Below are 13,678 nucleotides of genomic sequence, written 5' to 3'. Positions count from 1 at the left end.
CAGTGAAACACGAGTTGCATGGTGAAGCTCCAGACCAGTGACTTTGGAAATCTGCTGAGAAATATAATAATAAATGAATCTCATAGTGAAACTCGAGGAAGAGGAGTCAGCTGCTGCTGGTATTGGTAAGGTGCTTCCCTGTGAAAGGTCATTTAATGCTTTCGAGTACATGGACATATTGCAGAATGGCTTATTTCCCATAAATGAAAGAGGAATGATCAGATTTTTCAACAAGACAATGATCCTGCCCAAATTGCAAAGAAAACCCAGAAGTGGCTTGAGAACAAGTCCATCAGGCTCATGTCCAGATAAAGTGAATCTTTGGTCTCACATTAAACTGAATTTTCAGCTACTCAACTGTTTGAAAACATTGAAGAACAACATTGCCTCTAATTCCTGTAAAAAGCAGTCTGTAGATGTACCCTCATGGCTTAAACATTTAAAGAAAACAAATGAGAATTTTATGTACTTTATGTAGGCCTACAGTATTTGTGCAATTCCTGCTAATTTCCTGACCAGTGATTTGAGATTAAAGTGGTCATTAAAAGACCAGTAAACATTTCTTTTTTTTTTTTTTTGGCTTGGCCCTTATTTTTTCCCACTACAACTACACCCTCTTGAACACAGGAGTGTGTGTTGTGTTCAAGCTGATGATTCCTCCTCGTGCGTCCAGTCACATAACCCAATATTCATGAGCTAAACCCACACCATAGTAGGATTCGACTTCCGGTTAGAGTTCCCAAACGCCCTCGTGACGTCAGTATAGTATAGTAGCGCTTAACTTTTCAAACGGGACCCAAACACACACACACAATCACACGGGACAGGACACAGTCAACACGGGCAGTGAACGCTGTGGTTTACTGTATCGGATTATCTTTCGTTTTAATGTCTAATTAAAGAGGACTTCTTCAAACCGTACTGGATAATACAGCAACAATATTTTTTTTTTATTTTTTTTCATAAACGTCGCAATGGAATACGTTTATAGAAGCGTTCACAGGACATGAGACAGGACGTCTGGTGATGTTCAGCGCATAAAGTTTCTGTGTATTCTAGTAGCGCGACTTGTTGGCGCAACATGTGTTTCACTGACGCGGGTTATTCTGACAGCGCGCGCAGCAGTCATATATAGCTTTGGGAAATTATCTTGGCATTTGTAATAATACATGATATTTGTGCACATGTTAAAATGATCTCGGAGGAGAGAAGCAATCACATCTCTAAGCAAGCTCTCGGCTTCCCTGTTGGGTTATTGATCCGCTCGCCCAAGAGACGCCTGGCGATGCTGACCAGAAAGCCGAGCAACGGATCTCTACAGTGAGTTATTAATATACTCTCGTGCATTGATTGCATTCATTTACTTATAAAACAAATAAAGTGACCTCTAAAGTATGTATGGGGATTAAATCACACTTAAACATGTATGTGATAATCATGGCATTAGATAAGAAAATAACAAATCAAGTGCCATTTATTTATTATTATTTCAAAAAAATATTTTATTCATTATTTATTTCACAAAAATGCATTTGTTAGAATTCAATTATGAAACACACAGATATAGTCTAGAGAATGCACTGTCTCTGGCCCTTGACCTGGAAAACGCTACTGTAAAGTTATAGAAATTACTGTACATTTGAGACCTGGCACTAAATTGCTATATTTGTTGCCTTCTGTAATAACAGAACAAAAATATAGGCTATACACCATTACAAATATAGCCATCTTTTGGTATAAGAACTGAAACATACAGGTGTACTACCAGTCATAGTAATATTAAAATATTTACATTACATATGAGGAAAAACATAATCAATCTGATTGATCAGAATGTCACATTGGCTTATGTTACATAAAAACCCTACAGAATCTCACATAAAAGAATGCCTTAAAATAATATGATTATTATATAATAATAATTTCATTTGTTAACGTTACTTTAGGAATTAGTTAGCATGAGCTACAAACAATGTAAAACTGGATTTTTAATAATTAACATCAACAAATGTTTATAGATGCTGTAAATATTTATTGTTCATAGTTCAAGTTCACATTAACTAATGTTAACAAATGAGTATTTTTTTATAAAGTGTTACCAATTTTTTTAATACTTATTCATATTTAATATTTATACATATTTTTTATTAATTTTATATTTCTTTAATGTAATATTAATATCTATGTATAGTTTTTGTCTTTATAAAGTATGTATTCCTTTGTCTGTCAGGAATAATACAAGTTTAAAGCAAACATCTATTACTAAAATACATGAATTAGCTGATGAGTAAAAACAAAACAAGAAAAACATTGTCCGATTTTTAAAAAGTGTTATAATTCACCCAATCTAGTGATAAAGTAAGCATCTGTCATTCATGTTACATTATAACCAACAACCTAAAGATAAAATTGATTCAAGTTTAAATTGACATGCAACTTAACTGTAGACATCATACGAAAAGTCTCAAAACTTAATATATATTACATTTCTAACAGTATTAAACACTCACAGCTCTTTTTCTCAAGCTGTGAACTGTCTTCTTACCAGGGGTTTGTATTTGATCTGCCGCCTATTCAACTCAATCTAAAGTTGACTGTGTGCAGATGTGCACATCTTTACAGTGATGTTAACCGTGTGTGTGTGTGTGTGTGGCAGGTCCAGCGCGTCTGACAGCACGGCTCAGTCTGTGGAGAGCACCGGAGTCAGGCAGCCGGCCAAGAGCAAGATACGCCGACACAACAACAAACTGACCACGGTCTTCAACCGGAGTCCTATTCTGCCAAACGGTGGACAGGAGGGCAGGACCCTGGAATCGGATGACCCTGCAGAGCTGTCCAGTCAGAGGACCGTCCCAGGGATACTCAAGATATTTGGCAGTGACATTTGTCAGGGGACCCACTATAAGAGCGTTCTGGCCACCGGTCACTCCAGTGCCAAAGAGCTGGTCAGAGAGGCTCTGGAGAGGTGAGGATGAAGGGTCAGATGAGTCGGTGCATTGTCTGTGCGATTGGGTGTCGCATCAATACACTCTTAAAAATAAAGGGGGGTTTTCACAGAGAAGTGCCATTTTGGGTTCCCCAAAGAATATTTCAGTGAACAGTTCTTAAAAGGACTATTTTTAATCATCTAAATCTACCATAAAGAGCTATTTGCGGAATGGAAGAGTTCCATGGAAGTTAAATATTCTTCATGGAAGCATAAAAGACCATAAAGAACCTTTGTTTTTAAGAGTGTATGTGTCGATGTAGTGATGCGCTTAAATGTTTTTTTTTTTTTTTTTTTTTACCAAAACACTGAAACAGAAATTAAAGTTTTCATTTAGCTAAAGAAATCGAAAGGATACGTCTACATTAATCCGGATACATTTGAAAATGGCGTTCATTTCAAAACTATCTTCGTCCAGACTAGCGTTTCCTAGCGTTTTCCAAAAGTTTCTCATCCACAATGAAATGTCAGAAAACACTAAATTCACCTTACTGCGCATATACGTAAACCCTCATAAAAGCTCACTAAGATGATACAGACGAACAAGAAATAATCAAGTTATCACGCAATTCTTCTGACAGGATAATTTTATTTATTTAGCACAATATCTCAGCATTCACTGATGTGTCCAGGCCGCTCTCAGTCACCATTATATGTTTGGTCTAAAACTCGACTGCGTTCATGATGTATTGCCGCAGGACAGCAAATGGGAGGAAATGTTCTGTCATGCAGGACTGTGATATGAAGAGCGTACAAAGAAACATATATTTAGCAACAGTGTGAAAGTGAATAGCACATAACAGGCACAATAGCAGTATAAACATAGATATCTATTGGTTTAATATGCGTCACATGACTAAACATGCGTCATCGTTTTCAAATGCCTCCGTTTTAACAGTCCACACTACAACGCGAGAACGGCGTTTTCAGATTTATCCACTTGGGAAAGCATTTTCAAAAAGCTGTTTTTTCAGGACAAAAACACCGTCTCAGTGTGGACGGAAGGCCAAAACGGAGAGAAAAAGGTGCATTTTCAGACAAAAATGTATTAGTGCGGACAAGGCCGAAGTTTCTGTTATTAAATTTGGGTAATTGGATAATGAGACTCTACGACTTTATAGACCTTGAGCTTTTAAAGTGGCAGATGACATAACTGCACCATGCGCATAATATTAAACAGAACATTATCATTCATTGGTGCGGATGCTAATATAGGCTAGTTATCATTCTTAGTGTGAATGAACCTTATCTCTTTCAGTCCATGATTTTGACCCTTCAAAACTATTTTGGGCGACACCGAAAAAGAAAAACTGAATATTTTCGGTTGCTGAAATTTCAGTTCAAACCCAAGGCCAGAAATGCTTGCAACCTCAAGTCACTGGTCGCTTCCATTGTTCCATGACTCGTTGTTAGTCCAGCCAGCGAGTTCAACTGAGCTGTTCTCCGGTCTCACAGGTACTGCTTGGAAAAAGAAGACCCCAGTGCATATGTGCTCTGCGATGTGATTGGCCGAACTGGGTTGGACCACGAATGGAAGACTGAGTGCATTCGGGTTGTCGGCGACCATGAGAAGCCCCTCGTGTTGCAGTCGCTCTGGAAACCCAAAGAGGGATTCTCCAGGCGTTTCGAGATCCAGAGAAGAGCAAGCGTGGAGGCGCAAAGTGCCAAGGATACAGACACCATCACTGCAGGTACTGCGGCAATATCAGTTTGGCTGAGTGAGTGTGAGTGGTACTTTCAATAGTTTAAGGCCCCTTTACATCAAGGATGATAAATAGGGCTGCACGATTTGGGGGGAAAATCTAATAATAATGTTTAAAGCGACTCAAATCTAGAACAGATGCAGAGAGGGAATTTACGTGGAGCAGCATTTCAAGTGTAAAAGAACACAGTGCCGCATTTCATGCGAAAACACATTGCGTATATATTTATTTAATTAAATCACAGCCTTTGCAATTTGTTAATCATCATTCATATCATGATTTTAGTTGTATTTAGATTAATCCTTAGATTAGCCCTAACGTTAACTATAACTATAAAGTTTTAATAAACGTTGTAATTCTGTGAATATACGACTATAATGATAACAAACACAGAGAAACAATATCATTGGAATCACTTTCAGACTGATTTTTGCCAAGACATTGTCAGCCATTCAGAATTAACCTGACTTTAACGAGCTTGAGCTTTTAAAGATGACATAACAGCACCACATTGCAATAAACAAAATGGTATTGTGTACTGGTGTGGACGCTAACATAGCTATCATCATAGTTATCGGCATTGGTGTGATTTAGAGATGTTTTGACTAGCTGACTTTTGATCTATGTTCCAGTTGACACAATTTAGGAATGTTTTAACAGTCTGAGGTGCCTCGTAGCTTATCCCAACAAAAGCTCGTCAGCAAGAAGCTTAGTGAAATTGCTCTCTCTGAAGTATGTTTTATTGGGATAGTCCTATCAGCACTCACACTGCGCTTTCCCACCGCGCTCCGGCCGCCAGCATCGAAATGGCTGCTTGTTTTTCTTTTCTGAGCGTGTTTCCTGCACTCTTGAGGGTGTTTTTTGGCGCGGGGCTGTGCTGTTCCACAGGGTTCTCTTGAGAATCGGTGACGGGGGGAAGCTGTGTGTTCTGGCAGAACAATGTAGACGACCGCCCATTTCCACAGCTGATAACGCCCAGAGTGCCGATGGGTGTGAAAGCCTGACCTCTGAGAACCTTTCACAGCACTTCAATGCTGTTTATGTTTACGTCACTACCATCCAACCAAAGAGTCATCTAATAGCCGAGCATCTGAAAGAAATGTACAGCTATATTTAGAAGAATGTATGCAAGCATTATCTCAAAGCATTTAATAGTATCTCCCTCATCATTTAAGGCAGTCATGACATTGCTCATGCAGTAATAAGTCTGACTAAGCCATAATCAGTGCTATTATCCTCTTCAGCAAATATGCTCCATATTTTGTCATTATGACACTGTGAGAATGTACGCATTTTTTTCTGTGCAAATCATAGTTTTTATTTGTTTTATTTAATCCCCTAGGCCTCAATGCCCAGGCCCGAAAGCTGCAGCACGCCCGTTCGCGGGTCACCTCCCTGTTTGTGGATGGGACGAATGAAGGGGTGGATGCTCTGGATATCTGGAGGAGCTTGAGTGAAATGGATGTCTCCACTATGGGAAAAGAAGCCAGTGAGACCCATAATGCACCTCAGCAGGAGGATCCAGAGGCAGAGGCTGATAAAGAGGCTCACCGCCTCAACGCAGAGAAAGAGGAGACGGAGAGCAGCGATGACAACAACACGCAGTACTCCGTCCACCTGCCCTTTGATTTCCCATATTTCCTTCTGCTGCAAGGATACAGCCACAGACAGGTAGGACAGTGGCTCCTTGGACCTTCAGTGATGTTGTTATTTGGATTAGGGTGCTAGTTATGGTTCTGAAACTGTAGGTAACCCCGGGTTCAGACTACACAATATCTTTGTCTTGTACGATAGTAACTGTGTCGGATTATGCGATTTTGACTCCTAAATTCTTGTTGTGTCTTCGACAAGATACATGTCAACTACACGTTGCTTCCCGACCAATCATCTCTTGAGGTCTTTAATGATGTGCATGATGTCTCGAGAAGGTGGAACTAGCGACTGACTTTTGGAAACAAGAGCCTAAAACAAACTATGGTTGTACTAGCCTAATGCTAGTACTTCACCGGGTTGCTGAAGCGCCTCCACTATCGTTCGCCAGTATTTATCTTTTTTCACTCTTTTGAGGTTGTCCCTCAAGGAAACACCATAAAGGTAGGAGTATTGTGGACATACTGTTGACATAAGTCCACCTAGCAGCACCAATACCAATCTCTCTTTCATTTCGCCATGTTTGAAAGAGCTTCTGTGCTTCAACCTGTTTTTTTTTTAAACATGCTAGGTTTTTAGTCGTGACGTCGTGAAGCATATGCGGCGCCACTATACGAGATAAAACTATCAATTCTTGCGTCACCACGGCCATTGTCGTTTACGAATCACCATGAAACCCTACATCAAACATTGTGCCAAAATATCATGTAGTCTGAACCCGGCATAAGACTAGCATAACTTTTTCTGGTACTTGTACTCTTATTTAGGATTTTTTTTCTATAACCTTTAACCTAAATAATCGAACTTTGGAACGCAGCTCTTCCCACACAGTTGGCATTATGGACATTGGTGATTTATCCAATCATGTGGCTCAATGTAATTTGCCATGTTGAAATGACGTGATCCGCAGTGTTTTGCTAAACGTTGGAAAGAATCCTCATGTTCGTCTGCTGCCACATCCGTAGATACGCTAGTAGCGTAGTGTTGGATGCTAATGCAACCAATTAGGGTCAATTTCGAACCAAATAGGCATACAAGGGCTAGTGACCAGAATATCATAGAGTGTTGAGAATATAGGCTCTTTTTATTAGAGCCAGTAAGCAACTACATAGCAATTTTTTAAACTGAGGCTTGTGGCTTGTTTTTTCAACAATGACTCAAGTGTAAAAACCCTTGAAGAATAATTGTTTGGCAGCAGCTATTGTTTTTGCACACCATTGAACCATTTCAGTGTTATTAGCCTTGATATCTTTGCAGCAGCAGTCTGAAATGCTACATTGCTACACATGTTTCATATAATGGTCAAAAATCACAGTTTTTGTCAAAATAATGATTATAATGCTCTATGTGTATTCTGCTAGTACAAACCCAACTAAGTGTTGCGGTTTTATTGTAAATGAATCAAAGAAAGCACAGTATCCCTGACAGCAGATCTCAAACCTTACATAAGACATTGGCACATTCATCCCTTGTTGATGACAGTGGTGTAAAGTCTTGACTTAAGCACAGTTTAATCTGGAGCCACTCACTGTGGAGAGAGTGTGTGGTGTGTGGTAGTTTTCTATAGGATTAGCCCAGGTCAGAGCAACATGATTTGGACAGGCAGGCGGACATATGGACGGCAGATGATCCATGTGTCTCAAGGCATCCTGGGACTGGCCATCAGTGAGTGAGAGCTAAACTGGAGCTCTGCTCAACATGAGCTCTCACACAGGTGGAGAAGATTTGAAGAAACCACAACACGCCAAAGTGCGTGAGACAAACACTAAGAACACACAGAATCCCAAAAGCTCTTAATAAACCCAGAGATCCAACAGATTAAAGGCAACAGTGAAGGGAAAATTGAGTTAGGCCTGTTTCGCACATCAAATGTCCACATTTTGAGTTCTTTTTGTGAAATTGTTTTTGCATGAAAAGTGTGCTTGTGCCATTTGATTCCATCACAGAACCAAGATACCACAACAAATCAATATAATCAATTAAATTACAAACAAAATCAGTTGTTCATACAACTAAAAAAAAGGACAACGGCGTCAAAACCAACTACAGTAGTTTTTCTAGTGTTTGTAGAACATTTTAAACATCTCTGTGGAAAACTGTGTGGAAAAGCCACACATGTTTTCAGAGACAGGAAATCTGCTACCTGGCTATTCCTCACAGTCAGTGTTGCTGAGTACGCATTGTCAAGGGTGTGTGAGTTTTTGCATGTACACACTAAACTGGCAAACTGCAACCTTAGAACATAACCACATTTTTTAGCCTTTTCAATGCGAAATATTCACAGTTGAAACAGAATGCTCAATGATAATCCATATACAGTTGATTGGATTGTGAAAAGTGGGCATTACACACCAGAGCAGAGACTGTGATATCACCCAGAAAAAATTAGCAGAGGCAAAAAAAAAAGTTATTATAATTTGTTAAAAGATTATGAAGACAAACATTTAATTCGCTTGCCGAAAACATGCATGGGAGAAAGGAATAAACAAGTTTGCGGTTATAGCAGTAATTATATGAGTATTGTCTCGTTAAAATGCTGAACTATAATCAGGAGTAAAAATTCCAGTGCCATGAGGATACGTGCAGCACTGCAGTTTACTGTAGGTAATAATCAGCATTGTTTACTAAGTCTGCGGTCAGTCATGGCAGAAACACAACTCACTCTGCCACGCAGTAAAGTTTCTCTTTATTGTTTTTGCTCTTTGTCCCTTGAGTCTCTACATTTTTAGCTGGAAATGTTATGCACAGTGTCTTTTCTCCCATTATAGAGTGCAACAGTCGGGTTCCGGAGAGTAAATACTCCATTAATTTTCTCCATAGGGAAATAGATTTTTAATGCTAACTTATAAACCGTTAAAGACAACCCTACTGAGGTTGTTAATCTATGGTATTTGCTTCAGTTGAAGCTGCCAGCCCGCATAAATTCAACTTCTTTTTTAAAATAATCATGTTCAGCAGCAGAATTAGTGGTGGAAAACTACATTACCCCTGTGGGGAATGTTCCACCAATCGGAGAGTCGACACAAACAAAACGCACAAAAAGAGCGCTTTAGCTCCGCCTACTCCCATGAAGCACTCCAAATGACTTTTGAGGGATTGTAGTTATTTCCCTCACTTAGGCCGTTAAGTACACAGTCTTGTACCTCTGAATTTGTGACTAATTTTCAATTACGTTTTGATTGGAATCAAAGTTTGTAATGTTGTGATTCACCTCTTAGCTGGTTTGGCTTTCATGCTTTATGACGCTTTAGGAAAGACCTTTTTAAAAAATCCCTATGGGAGAAATTAATGGAAAAAATATTTCAGGAACCAACAACGCTAAAAATGTGCAATAATGTACTCTATAATCCGCAGAGCACTGTACACCGGAAACTTGAAGAGATGTGTTAAATTAAAATAAAATATACATAATACATTCAAGTCACATATGAGGTTGTTTTTTCCCCCACACCATTTTATTACTGTTTGTATATGAATTCAAGGAAATGTTGATCATATGACTTTGATATCAGTTATTATGTTCCAACAGCTAAAGTATAATGAATTATGATGATTAAGTAATACCAAAGGATAATTCATTGTGCATAAAAACTCTTGACATTTACACTGAACCTGGCCTTAAACATGGGCTTTAATTTTGGTCTACTTTAGCCTCAGTCCTCAGTCCATTTCCACAAGAAACGAGTGACGAGTAGAGCGTTGTGAGTGACAGATGTTGCTCTGCTCATCACATGTTGCTCATGTCAAGCAAAAGGGTTTTATAAAGGGGTGAATGAGAGTGAGTTTTTGGCCTAAAGCAGGTGCTTGGGAGATTATCTCTGGTTAAGGGACTTAGATCAGCTCTATGTCAATCACTTCTCATAGTGCTGAGAGGTGCTTCTTTCAGATCAGAATAATCATGTGGTTTAGCAGCACTAAGTGGATCAATCTATTAACAGTGCGGTCTGTTTTGACACCACAATAAGCAGATGAAGAATTTAGATAAGACCGTCCTCACTCAGTTCACTCATATTACATAACACATTGATTCTTGAGACATTGAACAATGCATGTCCCACACCTTTAACTGCCATGCGTTTTGAATATAACAGAGAAAATGAAAGATGCAGGAAGTTTCACCAAAACAAAGGTGAATACATGTTTTACAGATTCATCCCAATATCTCTAATCCTTGGTATATAAATAATTTTCCCTCATACTGTTTTGTCCCAGTACTCAACCATTAGTTAACTCATTGCTTGTTAGTTTGGTTTAAGATTCTGTTAGCCCAAAGTTATCTTGTTTAATTTAACGAAATCTCCTGTTTCTTCTGCTAATCTCTTGTCAGGACTTTCTGATCTATCTGATGAGTGGGAACAGTTGTGTGTTTGGCTGCTCCAGTGAATCCTCCGCTGGTAAGAATGAGGAGACCCTGAAGGTGGACGTCTTACTCTTTGCCCCCGACATCCTACCTCAGCATTGCTGCGTACAGCGCCTAGACGCCGCCAAAGACCAAACTGAGGGCGGCAGTAAGATGCAAACCGTGCTCAGACCCCTCCACAGCGCATGTGTAACACACAACGGCGTCCCTCTTGATGACGAGGTTGAGTTGTGTCCAGGTGACTTGGTGGGGCTCGGTCAGCACTATCTCTTCATGTTCAAGGACCCTACGGCCTCAGGAGCCTTCCAGACCCCGTCCTGGATGGCCACCCTTTGTCCCCCTGCCACGTCGTCACCCTGTAAACTGTGCGGGACGTCTGTCAGGAGGAGGAGGACTCAAAAAATGGCCGCCCGCTGGAGGGACTTGGATGGTAGGGTGGTGTCGCTGTCCTATCAGGTGCAGCACGAAGATCAGGTCTTGGAGAAGATTCTCAATATGGTGGATTCAGGAGGGGAAGAACCCAAACTCACTCCAGCCTTTCTACTGTGTCTGTGCATTCAACACTCCGCCACCAACTTTGAGTTGGCTCACCTTCGAAAATTGCTGCTCTCTATCGCCAATCAGATCCAGCTCACCATGTGGGTGAGTGAGAAAAAAAACACATGCCAAAAACAAGAAAAGCACACTATTATAATGTTGTACCACAAGTAATTGTGTTTTTTGGACATATACCATGGTAGTCTTTGAAATAACTTTGAGTACCACAGGTACTGTAGGGCTTTTCACACTGCACTTAACCCTGTGTAGAGGACCATTTCACACTTATAATTTATAAGTGGAATTAACCCCACATTGTGGTGCGAAATATGTATGGTGTAAAAGAAAAGTGGTGTTAGATTGTTAAGGCTAGATGCTTAGCCACAGAAAACCAGTCGCATGCTTTATATTCACATGCTTTGGACAATCACAGAAACACAGCGCTTTGTATAAACAGTAGTTTCAGCATTTGAGGAGAAAAATGTCAAATGGTGACAGAAAACACCACAATTGAATTGAAGAAGAAGATGTTTAATTCTTACCTTCATAGTCTGAAAAGTCCATTCAGGAAAAACTTGATTGTACAGTCGACAATTTACATTATGATGATGCGCAACACTAGAGCCTTTGTGTAAACAGGTCACCTGCTGCGTTCATCAATGACACTGACACCGCAAATATTAATGTTAACCCAGGGTTTAGGAATGTACTGTGTGAAAAGTCAGCGCATGGGTTTGAGCTATTTGTACCATGATTAATTGTTAACCCAGGTCAATTTTGAGCAGTGTGAAATGTGAAGCGAGATAACTCAGGGTCCCATTTACCCAAGATGTAGATTGACCCATGGTGTACTATTTCAAGTGTGGAAAGCCCTTCTGTTTATGTTTATAACTCACTATGTGGGGTGGTGGAATAGACTAGGAAACAGCCAACAAGTCCACTAACTAACAAGAAAGTACAGTGAATTGCATGAAGCTTTGGAGTAACATATATATATAGTCCATGATGATGATATCCATATGATGCATATTTACATTTACCAACAAAAAAGAGTACTGGACACAAGAACTTGTCCTGTTTGACACCCTTTTGGAGAGCTAAAGTAGGTCAGTATTGTCATCAGGGGATTAAAGGTTGTGGCACACTTAACAGAGCTGTTCTTCTGAGATTCTTCTTTTTTTCCCTCCTCCACAGGAAAGAACAAAAGAACTTGCAGCTCTGCAGCCAGACATGTGAGAGAGCTTATTTCTTCTTGAAACCATTCTTCTTTCACACGCCTCTGAAATAAGAGCAGGGAACTTAAAGTACGGCTTTAACTAGCGTATTATCACCCATGGTGCTGTGTATGTTCAATTCACTTTTGTTTTCTTTGTGGTGCCCGATCTCGACCCGGGACAGGGCCACTTGAGCATGTCATTAACTGTTGATTTGTACAGTAATAAATCTGTCTGCTGACAGACAGCAGTGTTAAAGCGTTTCAGGCTCTGATTGTCTTGTGTTTAAATTGTGAATTTGGCAAGCAGAGAGCTGGTATTTTCTATCAGCTGGTATTTTCCTCTCAGTCTACATCCTGATTTTTAGTCATTTCCCTCCATATTGTGGTGAGATTAGTATTTAAAGCGTAGGTATTAAAGGGGGAAACTTATCCTCAATTCCTCAATGATTTGAACTTTGATTTGGCTTGCTGCTATTCAAAGTATTAAAGTGAAAAAAAAGACAGGTTTTACAAGCATATAGGTTTAGAAGGTTGTGAATCCAGTGATATCATTGGACCATTCAGTTGTTAGGATGGTTGTTTGGTTGGACATTTAGACAAACAGACAAATGTATGGACAGACAGACAGATGGTTGGTTGTTTGGACAGACAAATGAATCGGTGGATGAATGGTTGGTTGGACAGACAGATACATAAATGGTTAGATATGGTTGGTGATTGCTTTGTTGGTTGGACAGACATGTAAAATACAGAAAGGTTGATGGATGGATGTATAGTTGGTTGGTTAGACAAACAAATTGATATGATACCAATGTTATGTATGATATGATAATTGATACCAATGCTGGGTGATTGGTGATTGAACAGACCAATGAATAGGTATTAGATGAATAGAGATTGGTTAGTTGGTTGGTTGGATGGACAGACATTTTAATGGATATATAGATGTTTTGTTAGACAGAAAGATAGATGGATAGTTGTTTGTTGAGTTGGTTGGACAGGCAGATAAATAAATGGTTAGAGAGATGGATGTCAGGTTTTTTTTATTATTTGTTTTTTTTAAATGAATATTTAGACTAACAGGCAAAAAGGTAGATGGATGGTTGGCCAGAAAAATGGATGGATGTATGATTGTTTGTTTGAACGAGCAAGCTTATACATAGGTCTATATAGACAGAAAGATGGTTGGTTGGTTGGTTGGTTGGACAGATATTTTTATGGATAGA

At 39.5% G+C, this 13,678-nt stretch overlaps 1 protein-coding gene across 1 annotated transcript in view; it reads left to right on the top strand.

Moving 5' to 3' along the window:
* The first annotated feature begins 798 nt into the window (after positions 1 to 798).
* radil2a (Ras association and DIL domains 2a) overlaps positions 799 to 13,678 on the top strand; it is a 36,427-nt gene continuing 23,547 nt past the window's right edge. The window contains exons 1-6 of the mRNA XM_084118719.1: positions 799 to 1,320; positions 2,657 to 2,965; positions 4,442 to 4,677; positions 6,032 to 6,360; positions 10,667 to 11,341; positions 12,431 to 12,468. Coding sequence (XP_083974845.1) covers positions 1,193 to 1,320; positions 2,657 to 2,965; positions 4,442 to 4,677; positions 6,032 to 6,360; positions 10,667 to 11,341; positions 12,431 to 12,468 — 1,715 coding nt within the window. The 5' untranslated portion in view covers positions 799 to 1,192. The remainder of the gene's footprint in view (positions 1,321 to 2,656; positions 2,966 to 4,441; positions 4,678 to 6,031; positions 6,361 to 10,666; positions 11,342 to 12,430; positions 12,469 to 13,678) is intronic.

Source organism: Abramis brama, assembly GCF_963993115.1.
Source record: "Abramis brama genome assembly, chromosome: 1".
NCBI classification, from domain to species: Eukaryota; Metazoa; Chordata; class Actinopteri; order Cypriniformes; family Leuciscidae; genus Abramis; species Abramis brama.
The sequence above is the reverse complement of the archived record's forward strand: the minus strand, read 5'-3'. Positions and strand labels throughout refer to the sequence as shown.